At 36.3% G+C, this 25,357-nt stretch overlaps 2 protein-coding genes across 3 annotated transcripts in view; one reads left to right on the top strand and one right to left on the bottom strand.

The window, feature by feature from the left end:
• The first annotated feature begins 4,313 nt into the window (after positions 1-4,313).
• On the top strand, positions 4,314-13,299 carry LOC137393205 (replication termination factor 2-like). Of its 2 annotated transcripts, none has more exons than XM_068079654.1 (7): positions 4,314-4,456; positions 6,703-6,786; positions 7,243-7,337; positions 12,015-12,206; positions 12,503-12,581; positions 12,762-12,876; positions 13,031-13,299. In XM_068079654.1, the coding sequence occupies exons 2-7, from the start codon at positions 6,718-6,720 to the stop codon at positions 13,297-13,299; spliced, it is 819 nt and encodes a 272-aa protein (XP_067935755.1). In that variant the 5' UTR covers positions 4,314-4,456; positions 6,703-6,717. The 2 variants fall into 2 exon arrangements, with proteins under 2 accessions (XP_067935755.1, XP_067935754.1); XM_068079653.1 differs by having other exon boundaries at positions 4,340-4,456; positions 13,028-13,299.
• A 203-nt stretch (positions 13,300-13,502) lies between these two features.
• The window catches only part of LOC137393204 (uncharacterized), a 30,264-nt gene continuing 18,409 nt past the window's right edge, over positions 13,503-25,357 (bottom strand). Inside the window, exons 9-12 of the mRNA XM_068079652.1 lie at positions 17,297-17,434; positions 15,060-15,142; positions 14,734-14,960; positions 13,503-13,642 (exon numbers count right to left, since the gene is read on the bottom strand). Of these exons, the coding sequence (XP_067935753.1) occupies positions 13,587-13,642; positions 14,734-14,960; positions 15,060-15,142; positions 17,297-17,434 (504 nt within the window). The 3' untranslated portion in view covers positions 13,503-13,586. The remainder of the gene's footprint in view (positions 13,643-14,733; positions 14,961-15,059; positions 15,143-17,296; positions 17,435-25,357) is intronic.

The raw sequence follows: 25,357 nt of genomic DNA on the forward strand, positions 1-25,357 counted from the left end.
GACACTGTAAACAACATCTAGAGCTTTTATTAATAAAGGATAAATACTGGGTATCATAAACTATACCGGTGTAACTTGTTAGAAATGGACATCACCTATTTTGCTCATTAAAACCAAAATACACACACTGTTTAGCTCCTATTAGATGACAGGACATTGTCCCGCATGTTCAATATCCACTGTTCTGATGACAGCTTTAAAATCTTAAGCTTCTTTATATGCAGTTAGTGTTTTATAGATAGTGAAATGGGTGAGTTAGGTATTGCGGATGCAGACTCTGATGGTGCAAGCCTGTAAGTATCCTTAAAGTTTAACAGATAGCAGAAAATTCTGTTGCATTAACAGTAGCAGATAACAATACAGATTGTGGTCTTCAATAATATTTTCTAGTTCTGAAAATGGACAGAATGATTCTCGATCTTAACAAAATATTGACCGAAAACAGCTGCAATGATATATAATCATACTAATATCGCTCATTTTCTGAACTAGATTATCTAAAAATCTTTTGTTGAAAATCTTTGTTCAGGAGAGCAGAGCATCTGTTAATGGGTTTCAAATCAATCTTTGTTCAGGAGAGCAGAGCATCTGTTAATGGGTTTCAAATCAATGATTTCCAATAATAGCTGTTTTTAGGAACAATTTTTTAGAGTTCTTATTTGTAAAAGAAGAATTTCTTGCTAGTGCACTTCACAAGATGGACGCATAAGCCAATTGGTGTAATTCAATAGTTACTTTTTAAAAGTTAACGCGGGACAGATAAATACGGCGGATACTTTTTTACTATTTATTGATTCAGCTTCAACCTTCACTACAATTAACTGCCATGTAGGGTAACCATAACAACATACCGCTGCGACTAGATGGGGAAAATGTTTAAGAAAGGCAGACAATAAAAGTGCTATTGTCTCATGTTTATGCATTGGCTTATCGTTAGCACTGACTCAATAATTCAAGTGTTTGTGTTTTTCCAAAAAAATGAATTCCTTATGTCACAACTTGGTTCTTGCATTGCAAGTGTTTTTGAATCCAAAACTGGTTGTTTTTTTCTAGCATTCAAATCATTGCTGAAAAATGAAATATCATGATTTTAATGGTATACATAGTGTAATTTGGAAATTCTGTCAGTTAATCTTTAAAAATTTTGTACCAAAAATGTAACCCAGATGAACTTGTTGAATAAGCTTCAGTTAAGCTAATAAATGTAATATATGTTTGATAATAGTGTTGTTATTTAGTTTAATTTGTTTGTAGAACACCCAAACTGGTTTGCCTTCAGACCATTTGCATCAAGTTGTTACACTGACAAATAGGTTTGTGTTACAAAAAGAACTGATTCATATACACTATGATATTACCCTGGTGCACTCTCTACCAGCAATACAAATGATGAATGCACAGAATGTACCGAAACTTTGTGTTCTCTACGGTACATAAAAATAGTTCTGTGTATAGCAAGATTCTCTAACTAAATCCATGCAAATAAAAGTCGTTTTGCATATATAACATTTTCTTGCTAGTATTGAAGATGTATCAAATCAATTAACTGATAATCATAGCATATTTTAGTGTTGATTGTTCTTTGCATTCTAGCTGTGCTAGTCATAAGTCATTAAACAATTATACTAGCTTACTATTATAATTGCGGTGTGGTAAATATTTGTTGAAACCGGATTATGAACATTTTCCTAGATTTCAGAAAGTCTGTTCATACTGAAGACAACACTTTTAGTCCTCTAAAAGGCATTCAAAAAGTTGAAAATCTTTGGCGATTCAACTATGGGTTGATATGAGATAGTCAAAGTATTTGTACTCATATACAAGATAGCATAGATCTAGAATCAAACTCTAAAATTACAATTACGTCTGGTAAATTTGATTAGTCATTTATTGAGCTAAGCCAAGCTGTATATCACCGCACCAAACACCATGAAAAAAAAGTAATAATAAACTTAGTTATGATTGTATTTGAAAGAATGCCAATGACAAAAATGACTATTCATTGTTATTGATGCACTTTCAATAGAACTCATAGGCACACGCGTATCTATTGTGGTTTCACACATGACTGCTACCATTTTACTACTTCAAATAATGTGCTATAGTAAAGATTAATCAACAAGCAGCTGGCATAGAATTGAATATTTGTAAAACACATGAATATGAGATTGAATCTTCAACCACAGTCATACCTCTACATACAAGTGCCCCGACATGCGAGAACCTCAAAATACAAGCAGATGTTCAAGCAAATTTCTTCCTTGAGATAAGAGTAATTTTTGAGATACAAGCATGCAAGTCAGTTGTCGATGGCCATTGAAATATATGGCCAAGTATGCGAGAGGCCACTTTTGAGAACAGCATTGCTTGATCATTCTCGAATCAGTTTGAAAATTTTTTTAAAAGGTTGGCTGAAAGCAATAGTGAACATGAGGCAAACGGAGCTAACCAGAAACGGATACTAAAAAAATAAGACGAAAAGACGAGTTTTGTAAAAATTTAAAACTTAGTTTCAAATGTGTGTTTAGTAAGCTAAATCTGTTCAGGTTAAATTCAAAGTTTCTATTACCTAGGGTTATAAAACTTTAGTGTAACAAATACGTTACTCTCCAGTCTCTCTCAGACAGTCGTTATCCACAGCACTTGTCTCGAAGGTAAAATATCCATAGAGTAGTGTACATAGTGATGCTACATCTTAATGCAGATCATAACAACAAAATAGGTAATTGTTACTTTTTGACGAATGTACTGAATTACAACAATTAAAAATGTTTTTTCCACAGTAATACTAATATCCTGTTAAGGTGTTTCTATTTTCATAGTATGCTAACGGATAATTCATACTTAGATATTTTATATAGAAAATAGCGTCTTGAGATGCGAGGAAATTGACATATGAGCTCAGTACCGAAACAAATTAAGCGCATATGTCAAGGTATGACTAATGTAAATTAATTATTGGAGCAAGATTAAAATAGTATGTTTGAAAATGAAACAAACTATTTATTACGTTACCCCAATGGCTACTAAAGATAAAATTCTGAAATAAACTTTTGTGAGAAAGAATGGTAAGTTCAGCATGATGCTTTCAAAAACCTAACGCCAATACTACTGAATTATTCAATTTTCCATTACAGGTCACTCGACAAGCTAGATGCTATAGCAAGCCATTACAAATATGAAAAATTTAAAAATGCATCTATCTTTTGCTCACTTCCTAGCTATCAGCAATTTGAATCTAACTAATAGTTTGTGTTTGTTGTAGCATTGTAATTGAAAATGGAGGCTAGCATGTATGAGCAGCTCTGTGTGATCAAGTTGCACTCAAATTTTCCTCGATAACAGTCAGGATGAGCAACTGTTTGATAACAAATAAAATTACGAAACTTTGTGAAACACAGTACAAACCAATGAACCTATGAAAGTACCTGAAACAACAATGTATTATGTAAATGTAGTATATAAATATCTTAACACAGTAAAACGATTTTTGTATGGTGTTGAATAACGCCAAAAGCAACTACAAAATTTCTTCTTCGTGAAATAGCGGTGCATTCAACTTGTTAACATTGAAAGCGGGTGTGCATACTCGTTTGGCTAGCCTTGGTTATTGAAGAGGTAAAAAAACGTCATCAGTTACAATAAAAAGCTAATTTCATTTAGATATCCCAGGCCACAATTGGTTGTCAACAATATGCATTCGGCGTGTACATTGATGCGTATCGAAGACTGGTGCGCCATTTGCTCTTTGTGATTTGCCAGTAAAAATGGTTGTTATCTTTATTTTCCTTTGAAATGCCTATAGATTCATTCATTTCCTTCTAGTTTTTTTTCTAGACATCTCATCAATTTGAATCAATTTAAGTTTCATTCATTCTTTGACTTACTATCACTCTGAAATATACTTACATCTGTCCATAAACACAAGACATAGACACAGGAGTTAATGCTTGGATCATGATGATGAATTCGAAGGCGTGTTACGTGTATAATAGACAGAAGTAATCATGTAAGTATGTTTCAAAGTAAGAGAACTATAGAAATTCTAGTTGATTCAGATTGATGAGGATGTCTAGGAAAGAATTAGAAAGAAATGAATGAATAAGCATTTTGGAAAGAAAATAAAGCATTTAACTTTTCTACTGGCAAATCACAAATGGCGCACCAGTCTTCAATAGATGCGTATACTAAAATTTGTTTAGGTATCTTTTGGAAAGCCACCGTACCCAACTTTTTTAAGTGCGCAACATTGTATAATTTGGCGTCGATCAACGCAGTGCATTATCCTACGATAATTGGATACTACATATTCGCCCCATATTCGTAGCCTGATATTCACCCCACCAAAAATAACTACAATTTAGCTTTTACTAAGTCGAATTAACGTAGCAACGAAATAAAATGCTAGTTGCTGAATGGACTTGAGAATTTCATGTTGCCAGCTCTCAAGACTAGGGTAAGCATCTGCGGAGGGTTTAAAATAAGAATTATTGGAACGTCATTGAGTTTGTAGCTCATGTCAGTCAGTTGTTATTGAATTTATTTTATTTCTTAGTTAATGGCATAACTGATAAATCTTAGTCCGTTGGTCTTGTGGGCTGTGGCCGAAGTAGGGCCAGTAGGTACGGCCGAGGCCATGCTGTCAGCTTGGCCTGGTTGATGGTCCGTAGCACAAAGCATCACGAAAAGCAGCAGTGAAATTGCTGAAAACAGCTTGTGCATATGAAATCAGAACACAAGAGTTGCGTAAGCGTAAGAGTTATGTGGCGATTTAGCTTTTACAATCGCATTAAAAACCAAGTTGAAGTATATTACTCACTGATATGCACAGATACTCATATATATCGTTTATATCACCTTTGGCCTTAGACAATCGGACTGATGATACATAAATAAATAAATATATATATATATATATATATATATATATATAGTTTTTACCACTTTATTACCCTCATTTTATGCAAACAACTATACTTTGATTCACTTTACTCAGAGCTCAGTTAATACACGGTGATACAGGTTAATATACCTTATATGCCTTGAACGGGCGCTTAGGATCAATTGGAAAGTAAGTAAGTGATCCTCCAAGACCTTGTTCATATCTATAACAGCAAATAAGTTATATATATCATTGTATATATACAGTATATCTATAATGTATATATATATATGTTTATTATATATATATATTTAATAAGGGTTGCAAAGGAGTGCAATGTACTGGAAGCCCTAGAAGCAGCTGTAGAGGTAGAGACGATGAATGCTGGATATCCTGACATTCTCATGCCTATTAAAATATTTTGTTGATTTTGATTGACACAATATCACTGCTGATGAGTGAGAGTTCTATATTGGAAGCTCTGCTAGAATTCTACAAGATATTTGCGAATTTATGCAAGGCATATGCTTGTTCTTTACAACTACAAGAAATTTACGCCGTGGCAACACTGCATATGATGTAAATAATCTATCATATACTGCCAACTGACTAGGAAAGGATTCAGCATAATGCTGTAGCAAAGCCTTTGCAGTACTTGCCTACAGAACTTTTGTGGTTTTTCTATGAGATGAAAAGTGGAGAGATAATCTAGTTTTGTGTAAAGCTTTTAATCTATTAAAAGTAATAACATTTCTTGTGAGCTGAACATGTGAAATAGCAGATTGGGATCATCTTGCAGTTCAGAACAACCGTAGACACAAACTTTCCAAGTTCCCTGTAAATGTAGAGGAGCAAGGACAGGGGATCAGAGAGTCTTGGCATACATAAAAACCTATATAAATTGACCAACTTGCCAGTGTTCAATGTGCAAAATGGAGCATAGCTCTCCAAGGTGAGCAGGGATTTAAATTAGGGTTTTTCAGTCAGCTCACTTTACACATTACCAGATCATCACGCTAAGAGCTTTCTAAGGGTTTGTGGAGTCAGCCATTGCCTCTTCAATCATCGCTGAACCTCATAAGTTTGGCCAGCCACAATGAGAAACGAGTTCAATTGTTGGGTTTAGTAAAAATTTGTGTTGTCACATCAAATCGTCTCAGATAACATACTCCAAAAGACTGTCCGCTTCAGCCAAGAACATATCAATGCAACTTCACTCGCTTTATGACTGTCCAGGAGGTGACCAATGTCTTTGTTCTAAAACTTGATAATCTAGTATAGAACCAGGGAGCGACAACTTTACAAAAACAAGTTATACGGTTTAGCAGACAATTGAGCTACCGTAGTGACCGGCGCTTTTCTAATCAGGAGGCTTAAATTTTTAAAATTGTTGACTTTATGGAGAGGTTGATGAGAAGGAGAGTGTGTAGAGCTTGTGACACTACATAGGTTGTAGTGCATCCATAATAAAGTATGTAACAAACAAAGTTAGGTTTACACTATAAATAAAACAATTTAGTTCTGTTTTGGAAATGGGGAACTATGGATGACAGCAACATACCATTCTTCTAAGTTACGGCATTTTACTAATTTATATAAATTTGGTTATCTTCTAACGGATCTAATTTATGGTTTTGCTGTAAGAATCAATGGTCTGAGCGAATTAGACGTCTAATTTGCCGATGAATACAAAGTTCCTTTGTTCTGCAAAACTCTAAACTCATTAAGTCCGTTTGGGAAACTGTGATAAACTAAGCAGCAAACTAGATTGTTGAAATTATGATTACGGTTGAAGACAAATAATTGCAGATGAATTTTAGACTGTATGACGTGAAATGGGGCTGGATGGAGGTACGATACCTACCCGAGGTGAATTGGTTCAAGTGAAGAAGAGACCTGAGCAGGTAACACCACACGCAATACACAGGTTTAGTGATTAGCGTGGGAAGATATAGAAGTTCCAATTATGATACTCAGCATAGTAAATTATGATGCATTGATGGTAATCTATGAGTAGGCCTAACAGCATTATTTAAAATTCAGCTATGCCACTCATTATGAAATTGATATTATCAAATGTAGCTTGTTTGGAAACAGACTGTCACAATTGGAAATATGCTGTTTTAAATGAACCTGTATTCTGTATGTTTTGGCATAACAGCTAGATTCGCTTGTGTGATTTAAATGTTAGTCATTTCTTGCCTCAGCAACATTTTTTGTTTGTACTGCAACTTATTTGAGTATTTAGGCGTTTCATGAAAAGGTTTCTCCTTAGAAAACTTGCTTTTCAACTAATGAATGATTAAATCAGAACACTGCAACACCCTTTTATTGTCCAACATCTTTACCTGCTTTTGCAGAAGGACAAAGCTGCTGATACTCTTCACAAATGGAGCAACTGCACTATAACTCAGACGCCGCTGCACAAGCCGATCGTCATTTGTCAGCTTGGCATGTAAGTTGATGAGTGAGTAGACGACGAGTACGAGTAGAAGATGAGTACGAGTAGAAGACGAGTACGAGTAGACGACGAGTGCGAGTAGACGACGAGTGCGAGTAGACGACGAGTGCGAGTAGACGACGAGTGCGAGTAGACGACGAGTGCGAGTAGACGACGAGTGCGAGTAGACGACGAGTGCGAGTAGACGACGAGTGCGAGTAGACGACGAGTGCGAGTAGACGACGAGTCCGAGTAGACGACGAGTCCGAGTAGACGACGAGTCCGAGTAGACGACGAGTCCGAGTAGACGACGAGTCCGAGTAGACGACGAGTCCGAGTAGACGACGAGTCCGAGTAGACGACGAGTCCGAGTAGACGACGAGTCCGAGTAGACGACGAGTCCGAGTAGACGTCGAGTCCGAGTAGACGTCGAGTCCGAGTAGACGTCGAGTCCGAGTAGACGACGAGTCCGAGTAGACGACGAGTGCGAGTAGACGACGAGTCCGAGTAGACGACGAGTCCGAGTAGACGACGAGTCCGAGTAGACGACGAGTGCGAGTAGACGACGAGTCCGAGTAGACGACGAGTGCGAGTAGACGACGAGTGCGAGTAGACGACGAGTGCGAGTAGACGACGAGTGCGAGTAGACGACGAGTGCGAGTAGACGACGAGTGCGAGTAGACGACGAGTGCGAGTAGACGACGAGTGCGAGTAGGGCTCAGTCAGAAGTGTTTCAAATGTCTCTGCTTCATCACAGCATTCTTGCAAAAGTAATATGCATACAGAAAACTCATCGCCTTTTACAGATGTGATTGCGTCAAATTTTAGTTGATTTTAACAGAAAATTGATTTTTTCTATCAGTTGAAACGGTGTTTGTTGTTTTAGGCGATCTCATTGTCAAGATATTTGAAGAATGAAATCGACAAAAAATGATCGCTGTAAAAATGCTCAGAAAAAGATGTGCCCAGACTTGCCCTAAAAGATGTATATAGTGAAACAGTCTGTCTCTATATCTCGTATTTACATCGGCTATTGCGATATAAGTCTAGTCCTCTATTGGCATATATTTTATTTTGTATTTGCTCATGATTGCAAGGATAAATTTTTAAATCTAGCTACAGATACATTATTATAAATGTCTCAAACGTCTCAAATAAGGGAAATTAAACATTTGTCGTATTAGTTTCCTCTAAATGCTGTGTAAACGTTTGATTATCGACTACGATTCTGTCAGTCTACAGTAATTTGGTCATTGAGTTAACTTATTTCATCGCAGCCTTTGTATCAGCGAAGTTCTCAGTTGTTACCCACACTCGAAATTGATTACTAAATAAAATAAGCAAGCCGCATCTTTGAAATAAATACGTATGTTTGAATACATATACATTTCAAAGATGCGTATTCATTTTTTAGGGATGCAGTTGGCGATACCAACTGCATCCCTAAAAAAATCATGTATTGTCAACGTTATCGAGTCATCATTAGTATCAATTTGTAGAAAAAAATTTACTGGTCACATTTGATTAGTTGATTCAAGTACAAAACAAACGGTTTTATGTGTTGACCAAAATAATGAACGCAAAACGTCAATTTCTTTGAAACCAATTAACCCACCGATTCTGGCAAAGGATTAATAATGCCATTCTTGCACCTGGTTGGCGGTTTGTGGACTCACCTGTTTTCACTTTGTAGCGTGGAGCATAAAATCTTTTGATCTCTTAATATTTGGTCCGTTGGAATTGAGTCGAGCTATGCAAAAGTACCTACCAATACAGCTCTGATTACACGTCATAAATCCATCTATCAGACAAGATTTCAGCACAGATGTCAACGGGGCTATCATGTATTCAATATGTTCTGCAAATCATGTTTTCATTGTCTTCAACAATATTGTTTTATTATACAATTTTTACAAGCCAAAAAATGTCATCTTCGCATAAATTTTTTATTAAAAACATCCATCCAAGTCGTGGACACTCACATAGTTTCAGCTCATATAATAGTACAAATTACTCTTCTGCAGCAAACTCAAACAAAACATATCATGGTTGGTGCAGCACATTTGTGTCTCTCTTTTCCATTTATGGCAGTTTCCAGACTGACTCAACTGCCACGCTAGTGGCGCCACATAAACATTCTGTAATGAATAAAACAAATGTAATAAATATATGTCATTCATAGATATGTCGTTCTAATGCGTATCTACTGAAAGCTTTCAATTTGGGAGTTAGATAGATTGCGAGTGTAATTTTTAAAATAAGTGAATGATTAACAAAAGCATAAGGACGCCAAGCCAACAATTCGAATCTTTGTTTCGGGCAATTAAAGATGAGCATTGATCAATTGATTTTTCTTACTTTCTACAAGTAAAAAGTGAACGTAGATTTTAATCATAAATCTAATTTACTAGCTAAAACTGTCAAAGAAAATTTGAAGCAAATATTATAGTTAGGTGAAATGATTAAAAAGTTATGAAAAGATGATTGGTGATAGCAAAAAATAATAATTTTATTAATTAGTAAATGTATTCATGAGTACTAAAATTATTACCTTTAGTATATACAATGTATATAGGAGACTCAAAGTTAAAAATAACTTTACCTCCATTCTCCTATTTTCCTAACGATGCTGACGCCTGTCAGCTTTAACCATAAGCTGTCTACCCCAATATTTAACTGCCTGATGCTCAGAAAACTCTGAGTCACCTTCGTTGGAACTGAAAGCATTGTTACAATTTTGTTGTTCGTCAATAAAACGTGTCAATGCAGTAATTCAGTAAATTAATTATGTCAATTAATTCAGTAAGTTAAATTACAATGTCGATGTTCGATCTAGTACTTGAGTAAAACTAATAATGACAAGAATCTTCGAGATCACAGAGAATGCGTTTTACGAGCGATAACATTTATTATGACCTAAATAAAAAATTTGTGTTGATGATTGGCTAAAGAAGAGATCTTATATTTATCGTTCGTGGACTCTTCCCATATGTATCACTATATACGTCACGAATAAAGCCTCGCTCGAATCTGAGCATTTCAAAAAATGATCTCATTCAAACCCTTATATCTCGGGACAGGGTTAGTTTACAACGACAAAAATGACTTTAAATTGTAGTTGATGTTTTAGCCTTTTATGGATCTTAATTTCATTTGATCAGCTTTTTTGATGTAATCACATCTTTAAGATAACGTGTGACACATAAAATGTGCTAAATCTTAAAGCATCATTTCTGTACATCGTATGTTGGAAAATCTATGTAACTGTTTTTATTTGTAGGGTTATCAATTATTTTTGGGTATGTGGATTTACAAAATTTCTTTGTCTCAAGTTTTACAAAGCTTTCACCATACTGTACTGGTAACAGATTAGAACTGAACATTGTGTTTTCACATGCATGGTATACTATACTCACGTGCCCTTGCTGTTATTTGGCAACCTTTCCAGTCTTTGTGGTCACCATGGTCTGGCTGCCCGAGTTCTATTATAAACACTATTAGTTATTTGCTAGGATGCAACTGTAGCCTTCTTCATGTACTCCAAGGTTTTTTGTTGGAGCTACTGTTGCTAGTTACAATGAAATACATAAATCAGGTATCACGTTTACACTTAACCACAATTATAATTAACCCACATTATTCATTAAGACTTGACTAGACACAAGCACCAGCCAGACTATTCATTAAGACTTGACTAGACACAAACACCACTTAGACTATTCATTAAGACTTGACTAGACACAAGCACCAGCCAGACTATTCATTAAGACTCGACTAGACACAAGCACCAGCTAGACTATTCATTAAGACTTGACTAGACACAAACACCAGCTAGACTAATCATTAAGACTTGACTAGACACAAACACCAGCTAGACTATTCATTAAGACTTGACTAGACACAAACACCAGCTAGACTATTCATTAAGACTTGACTAGACACAAGCACCAGCCAGACTATTCATTAAGACTCGACTAGACACAAGCACCAGCTAGACTATTCATTAAGACTTGACTAGACACAAACACCAGCTAGACTAATCATTAAGACTTGACTAGACACAAGCACCAGTTAGATTATTCATTAAGACTTGACTAGACACAAACACCAGCTAGACTAATCATTAAGACTTGACTAGACACTAACACCAGCTAGACTATTCATTAAGACTTGACTAGACACAAACACCAGCTAGACTATTCATTAAGACTTGACTAGACACAAGCACCAGCTAGACTATTCATTAAGACTTGACTAGACACAAACACCAGCTAGACTATTCATTAAGACTTGACTAGACACAAGCACCAGCTAGACTATTCATTAAGACTTGACTAGACACAAGCACCAGCTAGACTATTCATTAAGACCTGACTAGACACAAACACCCGCTAGACTATTCATTAAGACTTGACTAGACACAAGCTAGACTATTCATTAAGACTCGACTAGACACAAGCACCAGCTAGACTAATCATTAAGACTTGACTAGACACAAACAACCGCTAGACTAATCATTAAGACTTGACACAAACACCAGTTAGACTATTCATTAAGACTTGACTAGACACTAACACCAGTTAGACTGTTCATTAAGATTTGACTAGACACAAGCACCAGCTAGACTATTCATTAAGACTTGACTAGACACAAACACCAGCTAGACTATTCATTGGTTTTTACATTCCTCAGGCTATTTAATAAAAGTTCAATACTGGAGCTTTTACTTGGAAAGTCAACTGCCAGCAAATGCAAGGAAATGAAGCACATCGAGTCACTCAGAGATGTCAAAGAGCTGCAGCTGACAGACAACATGTCAAAAGGAGAGTCTGATGCTCCCTATATCTGTCCTATTACTGGCCTCGAGATGAACGGCAAACACAAGTATAGCATTTTACCTGTTTTATTGAGATACCCAGTATACCAGGTGTATTAACAATGCAACACTAATATATAGCTGCACCTTACGTGACCAACCGTTTTACCCAAACCAAAACTTTAAGGTCTAGAACTTATGTTCAATTAAATAGAATTTGTCAAGACATGGTTAGCCGCCATAGAGAATGTTTATGTTACACTAGAACTAAAATAACATGCTGATCAACGCAGAAAGAAAAACCCTGGCCTGATCAGATAATCCTTTCTCATTGTAATATTGCTAATCATAATGTGGTGCACAGGTTTATATGTCTATGGAGATGTGGGTGTGTCTTGTCTGAGAGAGGCATGAAGGAGGTAAAGTCTATGCAATGTCACAAGGTAAGCAACCAATTATAAAAGTATATAATTTGTACAAGTGCCAAAATAATAAATCATAGAAAATTTTACAATGAGGTTTTTATGTCGATTATGTATAAACAGAAACAATATCATACAGAGGAATAATGTAGCCTAGGAGATTCTGACCAAAACTGTCTGAAGTAAATTCTATGGTTACAGTGCGGTATAGACTATACGTCTACAGATATTGTCATTATAAATCCTACGGATGAAGAGTTTGATTTAATAAAGAGTCGAATGGAGCAGCGTAAATCTGAGAGGACACAGTGTGTCGGTAAGTTCCCATTATAAGCACATTGAATACATCATACATTGAATATATACAGTTGTATAAGCCATCAGATATTTGTTTGCTCCTAGATGCAAGGGGCGAGTCAACAATAAAATACATCCGTGGTAAGATAAATAGGAATTTGTATTTTCAGCAGGTTCAAAGAGAACAATGGATAATGAGAAGTTCATACCCCATGAGCACTCACTGGGCACCACTAGCTCTGTATCGGTTACAAATAAAGACATAAGCTCAGGCGGCACACATGAACCCGAGAAAAAAATACGTAAAAAGGATTCTAAACATAAAAGAAAAAAAGACAAAAAGGACAGAAGACATAGACACAAAAGTAAACATGTTGGACAAGATAGCTCTACCAACCCACAGATTCATCCTGGTTGGGCCGCAGTGTTAGCCAGAAGGTGAATCACTTTTGCTGACTGCTGACTACTAATTATTCCTTATTATTATTATTCCTTATTCTTTAGGTATTTTTACTAAAACTAGCTAAAATCTCACAGTTGAATGCTTCCTCTTCAAGTACAGTCATATACATATCTGCTGTTGCACAATATACAATTATTGAGGTAATACAAACGCCTCAATGGCTATTGCGAGATTGCTGTGAGGGCTGACACGGGCACCGGGTGAGGAAACAGTTTGACTAGAGTAGTCTTAGGAGCTTGACGCGCCGAAGACAGAGGAGTTTTATTTCAGAGTGTTATTACAGCCGTTCTGTCTAGACTCACCAGTCTCGATAGGCTCTCTCCTGCAAGCACGTCAACCTGGTTACGCGTGTCAGTAGAGTCAATACTCATGAAGTTTAAATATTAGCCTGTTAAGTAACATATCTAACTGAAGTCGTGGCTATATCAGGCGATTTGGTATTTCTTTCAAGTCAATAGTTAATGTCATTATGACTTATAGTCGAGAGAGCAGGCAAATAACTATTGAAACCTGAGTTCCTTCTTTAGTGTTTTTGGTAAGCCAAAACAGATTTACAACCCATTGATATTTAAATTTCAAGCTCTTGTTATTCTTAGTACCAAATATGAGGGCTAGAAATACTTAAGATACTATAAAACACAGTAGACAGTCCTACAACGTAAATAATCTGTTAGGGGAACGATTACGTTATAGGGATTTTATGTTATACAAACAGTAAAATACATGTAAATTGCCTAATCTGTTCTAAAATCTTCTTAAACTCATACTTTAGCCTTTTAAAAATGAAACCACCAGACTTAACTTTTTAATTTAATGACTCTACAGTAGCTGTAGTGTTATCGGCTTGAATTGACAACTTTTTCTCTTTTTTATCATTTCCACTCAGTTTAGGGTCCATTATTATGGTGGTTTATGATAGGTTAAGGGGTCATCACACCTTCAATGTCAATTTCAATAAAGTATTTTGCAATAAAGTATACCGACACTCTAACACCTGCTCTAATTGGCAGCCATTAGGTATTTATGAATAATTATGCAGCTACTTATTCTCTGGGTTTATCGACATACCAGACAATCTCTCCACGACACACTATACTGTCAGCATTCTAGAATATATAATACAGATAACCCTATGCACCGTTCTCTCTTGCAAGCGCAGTGAGAAAGAAATTTATATTTTCAAGGCTAGTTATGGGATTCTCGTTATTCAAACCAAATTTGAGAACTTGCATCGACTTGACCCAATCAAAAACTTTACATATATTTACGTTATAGTTAGAGGTTTACGTTATAGGAAGATCTACTATACATAGGATATATTTAATAAACTATAATCGAGCTTAATTAGCCGCGCTAGTGGACAATACAAAATGTAGCTGTGCACCAGGATTCAACAAAGATACAGCCACTAACCTCGCATATAAGGCACATTATTAAGTTCAATCACCGCCTTTTCTGCCTTGGGCTGCCGGTGTTTCTGAGCAAGCTTGGCAACCCATCCAGGATTCCTAGCCCGTTTTGTTAACAACCTCTCTCCGAGTTCCACCTTGTCATCCATAATGAGAATTCCCTCATCAAACTGGTTTATCTCCACCTTGCCCGATTGCACATCCCATATGAATGTCACGGAACATATATGCCTATGATATACACGTGCAGCTGTTTGTTACCATCACGCATTTCTCTTTATTAATAATAAGCATTAACTCAAAGAGAAGGCAAGATGTTCAGTACCTTACCTGGCTAAATGGTCGAAATATCTCGGGTCTTCTCCGATTTTAAATGTTACCTCACAAACAGCTTTGCCAGTTTCTGCACAAATCTGCAACAATTTACAAATGCAGAATCCAAGAAACGGGGAGTTGAGAAAGATAGGCTCGTGAGAAGAGAAGCAAGACTAACTGAACTGACATTTCTTTAAAAAACATCATGGGTCCTTTCCGATGCTTTATGCTTAGGGATTAAAGGTTAACTGACAGCCTTTTAAAACTGCATCTATTCATACCAATATAATCATGATATTGTAAAGGACTCGGTCCGGTCCTTTACTCTCCGCAAGACAAGCAAAGCAAATAGACACACTGAGCATTTAACCACAAGAATATATAATTTAATAATAAGTATACAATAATACATGAATGTCAACAATAAACAAGCATGCAGAGTGTATGCGTGTACAACTCTGTTCTAGCAATATCGGCCTGTCCTTTATATAAGTGTCTTCTCTTGATAGGCCTCGCCCCTTTATTATCTTTTCCACGATCTTTATTCGTCTTCTTGGCTTACCGACCTGACTCATTGATGGCCGAGCCTCCTGACGTGATAGGGAGGCTCAGCCTGGCTATGCCGGAGCTAGTAGGATTGGCCCCCACCGGCTTTGGCCACACGCTCTGCCGTATCAATATTTCGTTCTTCGTTAATGATTTTGATATTAAAAAAAAGTTTTGGACACAAAAAACAGTCATGATGCCAATTCCACGTTGTGATGTAATGTCATTTTTGGCAAAACACATACTTGTGAGTTACAATGTCTACGCCAACAATTAGCTCAAAAAACCTCTTATGTTAGTGCCATTCTTATACATTTTACCTTACCTAATCGCCACGTTACGTTGTTATGGTTACCCAACACGGGCGATAATTATAACGCAATTTTCAAGCAGATTCCACAAACACCAAGAAGTATGCGCCATATTTATGCCTCCCGCATTAACTTTGACCAATGATTATAGACTTACACTTATTAGCTAGTGTGTACATGTCGTGGAGTGCACAAGCAAGACATTCTTCCTTTACACAAACAGGATGTTCATAAATGGTCGGCAAATATTAGCTATTCTCGGGAGTCGTGTGTTTAAAGCCATCAGCGCGTGCTCTGCTTTTATGAATAAGGATTTTGAACGAACAATTTTTAGATAATCTAGAACGAGCTATTTTAATCTATATAAATCTAAATTTGTGTTCATTTGTCTGTCATCCATATGTTCGGTTCTTATGATAGTCTTAGGAACGAAAAAACCGCTTCACACTGGAATTGAACACTGAAACCCCTCATCTGCGGACATGCGTGGTATCCATGGTGCCACACAGCCTACGTGCCATACTATGGAATATTTGGACACATAATTTTTACAAATGCCAATATGTAATTGCGATTAGTTAAACTACGCACGCTTTAGTAGCACGCTTGTACTACTAAAAGGAAAATACGTATCCAGACTTGTCCAAAATGCTACAAATAAAATGTATATATAGCATAAACTTGATAAAAATTTATAGCACACACATAAATAAACAAAAACCATTTGAAAGTTAGAATGGTAAGAGTAAAAAGAAAATTTTTGTGAAAAAAATTTTTGTTACCCAGGCAATGCCAGGCATTCACCAGTATAATTATAAAGCACCACAGCTGTTTCCGGTCGATATTTACAGACTGAAAACAGCAGACCTTAATTCTTTCTATCAATTTTCATGACTTGAAAATGTAGATAGAACCTGGTATTTAGGCAGAATTACTCAAAAATATTACTAAAACCTCAGTTTGTAATGTTATCCGCTGCTGGTAATAGAATAAAAATTTATTCTGTAAATTAACTTTTGGATGAAAAATTGTAACATACATTGGAATACAATAGCCGGGTGCCCTTAAGAATGGTGATAATAATATATTTATCTGGTACTAATGATACAGGCAATGTCAAAGTCAGCCAGTGCCGGAAACCTGTGCAATCGATGTTACGTGTGATCTAATTATAAATCCATTCAAAATGAAGTTATATCACAGAACACTCTCCTTAGCCGAAATGGTCCTAATCATGCTTAGTTTTTTAAGAATATGATTCAACAAGGGCTCATGACCTACCCATAGTACGGTTTGAGTAGCGGGATAAACAAGATAAAGAGATGAACCATTACTGAACGATAGAGATTTATCATGCTTTATTCAATTATTTGGTCAAGAGAAAAGTACACTAACCTCTATGTACTCAGCGGTCCAGTCCTTGAGCACACAGTCTGAATTGTACCAGCTCGTTTGCTCTCTCATGATAGGGAAGACTTGGTCAATGATGAATAACTCCAGATCTATCCAGCTGCGCCTCACCACTAGGTAAAGCTGAGAGAAGTAATCGGGACGGAGATAAGTTGATGCCTAGCTACTCAAAGATATGTTATGTATAATTACAATCATAATAAAATAGGTATAAATGCTGCTGATGTCTGCCAAACTGCCAAACCTATTGCACAACCCACCAAAGCTAAAACAAATACTGAAAGATTTTCCCTTAAAATCGTTTTATGAAACATTCATTAAGTATGCATAGAGTATGCATTTCGTGCAGGCTCTGTTGCACATTTATGCCTGCCCCATTTAAAAATGACTTTCACAATAACCATCTGTCAATTTAGAAGTAACCTCAGCAATGAAACACCTGTCCATTTAGAAGTAACCTCAGCAATGAAACATCTGTCCATTTAGAAGTAACCTCAGCAATGAAACATCTGTCCATTTAGAAGTAACCTCAGCAATGAAACATCTGTCCCATTTAGAAGTAACCTCAGCAATGAACCATCTGTCCATTTAGAAGTAACATCAGCAATGAAACATCTGTCCCATTTAGAAGTAACCTCAGCAATGAAACATCTGTCCATTTAGAAGTAACATCAGCAATGAAACATCTGTCCCATTTAGAAGTAACCTCAGCAATGAAACACCTGTCCATTTAGAAGTAACATCAGCAATGAAACATCTGTCCATTTAGAAGTAACCTCAGCAATGAAACATCTGTCCCATTTCGAAGTAACCTCAGCAATGAACCATCTGTTCATTTAGAAGTAACCTCAGCAATGAAACATCTGTCAATTTAGAAGTAACATCAGCAATGAACTATCTGTTCATTTAGAAGTAACCTCAGCAATGAAACATCTGTCCCATTTCGAAGTAACCTCAGCAATGAACCATCTGTTCATTTAGAAGTAACCTCAGCAATGAAACATCTGTCCATTTAGAAGTAACCTCAGCAATGAAACATCTGTTCCATTTAGAAGTAACATCAGCAATGAAACATCTGTTCATTTAGAAGTAACCTCAGCAATGAAACATCTGTCCATTTAGAAGTAACCTAGCAATGAACCATCTGTTCATTTAGAAGTAACCTCAGCAATGAAACATCTGTCCTATTTAGAAGTAACCTCAGCAATGAAACATCTGTCCATTTAGAAGTAACATCAGCAATGAAACATCTGTCCCATTTAGAAGTAACCTCAGCAATGAAACACCTGTCCATTTAGAAGTAACATCAGCAATGAAACATCTGTCCATTTAGAAGTAACCTCAGCAATGAAACATCTGTCCCATTTCGAAGTAACCTCAGCAATGAACCATCTGTTCATTTAGAAGTAACCTCAGCAATGAAACATCTGTCAATTTAGAAGTAACATCAGCAATGAACTATCTGTTCATTTAGAAGTAACCTCAGCAATGAAACATCTGTCCCATTTCGAAGTAACCTCAGCAATGAACCATCTGTTCATTTAGAAGTAACCTCAGCAATGAAACATCTGTCCATTTAGAAGTAACATCAGCAATGAAACATCTGTTCCATTTAGAAGTAACATCAGCAATGAAACATCTGTTCATTTAGAAGTAACCTCAGCAATGAAACATCTGTCCATTTAGAAGTAACCTAGCAATGAACCATCTGTTCATTTAGAAGTAACCTCAGCAATGAAACATCTGTCCATTTAGAAGTAACATCAGCAATGAAACATCTGTTCCATTTAGAAGTAACATCAGCAATGAAACATCTGTCCATTTAGAAGTAACCTCAGCAATGAAACATCTGTCCCATTTCGAAGTAACCTCAGCAATGAAACATCTATCCATTTAGAAGTAACATCAGCAATGAAACATCTGTTCCATTTAGAAGCTCAGCAACGAAACATCTGTCCATTTAGAAGTAACATCAGCAATGAACCATCTGTCCATTTAGAAGTAACCTAGCAATGAACCATCTGTTCATTTAGAAGTAACCTCAGCAATGAAACATCTGTCCATTTAGAAGTAACATCAGCAATGAAACATCTGTTCCATTTAGAAGTAACATCAGCAATGAAACATCTGTTCATTTAAAAGTAACCTCAGCAATGAAACATCTGTCCATTTAGAAGTAACATCAGCAATGAAACATCTGTTCCATTTAGAAGTAACATCAGCAATGAAACATCTGCCCATTTAGAAGTAACCTCAGCAATGAAACATCTGTCCCATTTAGAAGTAACCTCAGCAATGAAACATCTGTCCATTTAAAAGTAACCTCAGCAATGAAACATCTGTCCCATTTCGAAGTAACCTCAGCAATGAAACATCTGTCCCATTTCGAAGTAACCTCAGCAATGAAACATCTATCCATTTAGAAGTAACATCAGCAATGAAACATCTGTTCCATTTAGAAGCTCAGCAATGAAACATCTGTCCATTTAGAAGTAACATCAGCAATGAACCATCTGTTCATTTAGAAGTAACCTCAGCAATGAAACATCAATCCATTTAGAAGTAACCTCAGCAATGAACCATCTGTTCATTTAGAAGTAACCTCAGCAATGAAACATCTGTCCATTTAGAAGTAACATCAGCAATGAAACATCTGTTCCATTTAGAAGTAACATCAGCAATGAAACATCTGTTCATTTAGAAGTAACCTCAGCAATGAAACATCTGTCCATTTAGAAGTAACCTAGCAATGAACCATCTGTTCATTTAGAAGTAACCTCAGCAATGAAACATCTGTCCATTTAGAAGTAACATCAGCAATGAAACATCTGTTCCATTTAGAAGTAACATCAGCAATGAAACATCTGTCCATTTAGAAGTAACCTCAGCAATGAAACATCTGTCCCATTTCGAAGTAACCTCAGCTCAGCAATGAAACATCTATCCATTTAGAAGTAACATCAGCAATGAAACATCTGTTCCATTTAGAAGCTCAGCAACGAAACATCTGTCCATTTAGAAGTAACATCAGCAATGAACCATCTGTCCATTTAGAAGTAACCTAGCAATGAACCATCTGTTCATTTAGAAGTAACCTCAGCAATGAAACATCTGTCCATTTAGAAGTAACATCAGCAATGAAACATCTGTTCCATTTAGAAGTAACATCAGCAATGAAACATCTGTTCATTTAAAAGTAACCTCAGCAATGAAACATCTGTCCATTTAGAAGTAACATCAGCAATGAAACATCTGTTCCATTTAGAAGTAACATCAGCAATGAAACATCTGCCCATTTAGAAGTAACCTCAGCAATGAAACATCTGTCCCATTTAGAAGTAACCTCAGCAATGAAACATCTGTCCATTTAAAAGTAACCTCAGCAATGAAACATCTGTCCCATTTCGAAGTAACCTCAGCAATGAAACATCTGTCCCATTTCGAAGTAACCTCAGCAATGAAACATCTATCCATTTAGAAGTAACATCAGCAATGAAACATCTGTTCCATTTAGAAGCTCAGCAATGAAACATCTGTCCATTTAGAAGTAACATCAGCAATGAACCATCTGTTCATTTAGAAGTAACCTCAGCAATGAAACATCAATCCATTTAGAAGTAACCTCAGCAATGAACCATCTGTTCATTTAGAAGTAACCTCAGCAATGAAACATCTGTCAATTTAGAAGTAACATCAGCAATGAACTATCTGTTCATTTAGAAGTAACCTCAGCAATGAAACATCTGTCCCATTTCGAAGTAACCTCAGCAATGAACCATCTGTTCATTTAGAAGTAACCTCAGCAATGAAACATCTGTCCATTTAGAAGTAACATCAGCAATGAAACATCTGTTCCATTTAGAAGTAACATCAGCAATGAAACATCTGTCCATTTAGAAGTAACCTCAGCAATGAAACATCTGTCCCATTTCGAAGTAACCTCAGCAATGAAACATCTATCCATTTAGAAGTAACATCAGCAATGAAACATCTGTTCCATTTAGAAGCTCAGCAACGAAACATCTGTCCATTTAGAAGTAACATCAGCAATGAACCATCTGTCCATTTAGAAGTAACCTAGCAATGAACCATCTGTTCATTTAGAAGTAACCTCAGCAATGAAACATCTGTCCATTTAGAAGTAACATCAGCAATGAAACATCTGTTCCATTTAGAAGTAACATCAGCAATGAAACATCTGTTCATTTAAAAGTAACCTCAGCAATGAAACATCTGTCCATTTAGAAGTAACATCAGCAATGAAACATCTGTTCCATTTAGAAGTAACATCAGCAATGAAACATCTGCCCATTTAGAAGTAACCTCAGCAATGAAACATCTGTCCCATTTAGAAGTAACCTCAGCAATGAAACATCTGTCCATTTAAAAGTAACCTCAGCAATGAAACATCTGTCCCATTTCGAAGTAACCTCAGCAATGAAACATCTGTCCCATTTCGAAGTAACCTCAGCAATGAAACATCTATCCATTTAGAAGTAACATCAGCAATGAAACATCTGTTCCATTTAGAAGCTCAGCAATGAAACATCTGTCCATTTAGAAGTAACATCAGCAATGAACCATCTGTTCATTTAGAAGTAACCTCAGCAATGAAACATCAATCCATTTAGAAGTAACCTCAGCAATGAAACATCTGTCCATTTAGAAGTAACCTCAGCAATGAAACATCTGTCCATTTAGAAGTAACCTCAGCAATGAAACATCTGTCCCATTTCGAAGTAACCTCAGCAATGAAACATCTGTCCCATTTCGAAGTAACCTCAGCAATGAAACATCTATCCATTTAGAAGTAACATCAGCAATGAAACATCTGTTCCATTTAGAAGCTCAGCAATGAAACATCTGTTCATTTAGAAGTAACCTAGCAATGAACCATCTGTTCATTTAGAAGTAACCTCAGCAATGAAACATCAATCCATTTAGAAGTAACCTAGCAATGAACCATCTGTTCATTTAGAAGTAACCTCAGCAATGAAACATCAATCCATTTAGAAGTAACCTAGCAATGAACCATCTGTCCATTTAGAAGTAACATCAACAATGAACCATCTGTTCATTTAGAAGTAACCTAGCAATGAACCATCTGTTCATTTAGAAGTAACCTCAGCAATGAAACATCAATCCATTTAGAAGTAACCTAGCAATGAACCATCGTTCATTTAGAAGTAACCTCAGCAATGAAACATCAATCCATTTAGAAGTAACCTAGCAATGAACCATCTGTTCATTTAGAAGTAACCTCAGCAATGAAACATCTGTCCATTTAGAAGTAACCTAGCAATGAAACACCTGTCCATTTAGAAGTAACCTCAGCAATGAAACATCTGTCCCATTTCGAAGTAACCTCAACAATGAAACATCTGTCCCATTTCGAAGTAACCTCAGCAATGAAACATCTGTTCATTTAGAAGTAACCTAGCAATGAACCATCTGTTCATTTAAAAGTAACCTCAGCAATGAAACATCTGTCCATTTAGAAGTAACCTCAGCAATGAAACATCTGTCCCATTTCGAAGTAACCTCAGCAATGAAACATCTATCCATTTAGAAGTAACATCAGCAATGAAACATCTGTTCCATTTAGAAGCTCAGCAATGAAACATCTGTTCATTTAGAAGTAACCTAGCAATGAACCATCTGTTCATTTAGAAGTAACCTCAGCAATGAAACATCAATCCATTTAGAAGTAACCTAGCAATGAACCATCTGTTCATTTAGAAGTAACCTCAGCAATGAAACATCAATCCATTTAGAAGTAACCTAGCAATGAACCATCTGTCCATTTAGAAGTAACATCAGCAATGAACCATCTGTTCATTTAGAAGTAACCTAGCAATGAACCATCTGTTCATTTAGAAGTAACCTCAGCAATGAAACATCAATCCATTTAGAAGTAACCTAGCAATGAACCATCGTTCATTTAGAAGTAACCTCAGCAATGAAACATCAATCCATTTAGAAGTAACCTAGCAATGAACCATCTGTTCATTTAGAAGTAACCTCAGCAATGAAACATCTGTCCATTTAGAAGTAACCTAGCAATGAAACACCTGTCCATTTAGAAGTAACCTCAGCAATGAAACATCTGTCCCATTTCGAAGTAACCTCAGCAATGAAACATCTGTCCCATTTCGAAGTAACCTCAGCAATGAAACATCTATCCATTTAGAAGTAACATCAGCAATGAAACATCTGTCCATTTAGAAGTAACCTAGCAATGAAACATCTGTCCATTTAGAAGTAACCTCAGCAATGAAACATCTGTCCATTTAGAAGTAACCTCAGCAATGAAACATTTGTCCATTTAGAAGTAACCTCAGCAATGAAACATCTGTCCATTTAGAAGTAACCTAGCAATGAAACATCTGTTCATTTAGAAGTAACCTAGCAATGAACCATCTGTTCATTTAAAAGTAACCTCAGCAATGAAACATCTGTCCATTTAGAAGTAACCTCAGCAATGAAACATCTGTCCCATTTCGAAGTAACCTCAGCAATGAAACATCTATCCATTTAGAAGTAACATCAGCAATGAAACATCTGTTCCATTTAGAAGCTCAGCAATGAAACATCTGTCCATTTAGAAGGAACATCAGCAATGAACCATCTGTTCATTTAGAAGTAACCTCAGCAATGAAACACCTGTCCATTTAGAAGTAACATAGCAATGAACCATCTGTTCATTTAGAAGTAACCTCAGCAATGAAACATCTGTCCATTTAGAAGTAACCTCAGCAATGAAACATCTGTTCATTTAGAAGTAACCTCAGCAATGAAACATCTGTCCATTTAGAAGTAACCTCAGCAATGAAACATCTGTCCATTTAGAAGTAACCTCAGCAATGAAACATCTGTCCATTTAGAAGTAACCTCAGCAATGAAACATCTGTTCATTTAGAAGTAACCTCAGCAATGAAACATTTGTCCATTTAGAAGTAACCTAGCAATGAAACATCTGTCCATTTAGAAGTAACCTCAGCAATGAACCATCTGTTCATTTAGAAGTAACCTCAGCAATGAAACATCTGTCCATTTAGAAGTAACCTAGCAATGAAACATCTGTTCATTTAGAAGTAACCTAGCAATGAACCATCTGTCCATTTAGAAGTAACCTCAGCAATGAAACATCTGTCCATTTAGAAGTAACCTCAGCAATGAAACATCTGTCCATTTAGAAGTAACCTCAGCAATGAAACATTTGTCCATTTAGAAGTAACCTAGCAATGAAACATCTGTCCCATTTAGAAGTAACCTCAGCAATGAAACATCTGTCCATTTAGAAGTAACCTCAGCAATGAAACATCTGTCCATTTAGAAGTAACCTCAGCTATGAAACATCTGTCCATTTAGAAGTAACCTCAGCAATGAGACATCTATCCATTTAGAGGTAACATCAGCAATGAAACATCTGTTCCATTTAGAAGCTCAGCAATGAAACATCTGTCCATTTAGAAGTAACATCAGCAATGAACCATCTGTCCATTTAGAAGTAACCTCAGCAATGAAACATCTGTCCATTTAGAAGTAACCTAGCAATGAAACATCTGTTCATTTAGAAGTAACCTAGCAATGAACCATCTGTCCATTTAGAAGTAACCTCAGCAATGAAACATCTGTCCATTTAGAAGTAACCTCAGCAATGAAACATCTGTCCATTTAGAAGTAACCTCAGCAATGAAACATCTGTCCATTTAGAAGTAACCTCAGCAATGAAACATTTGTCCATTTAGAAGTAACCTAGCAATGAAACATCTGTCCATTTAGAAGTAACCTCAGCAATGAACCATCTGTTCATTTAGAAGTAACCTCAGCAATGAAACATCTGTCCATTTAGAAGTAACCTAGCAATGAAACATCTGTTCATTTAGAAGTAACCTAGCAATGAACCATCTGTCCATTTAGAAGTAACCTCAGCAATGAAACATCTGTCCATTTAGAAGTAACCTCAGCAATGAAACATCTGTCCATTTAGAAGTAACCTCAGCAATGAAACATCTGTCCATTTAGAAGTAACCTCAGCAATGA

Source organism: Watersipora subatra, chromosome 4 (assembly GCF_963576615.1).
Source record: "Watersipora subatra chromosome 4, tzWatSuba1.1, whole genome shotgun sequence".
In the NCBI taxonomy this organism is placed as follows: domain Eukaryota; kingdom Metazoa; phylum Bryozoa; class Gymnolaemata; order Cheilostomatida; family Watersiporidae; genus Watersipora; species Watersipora subatra.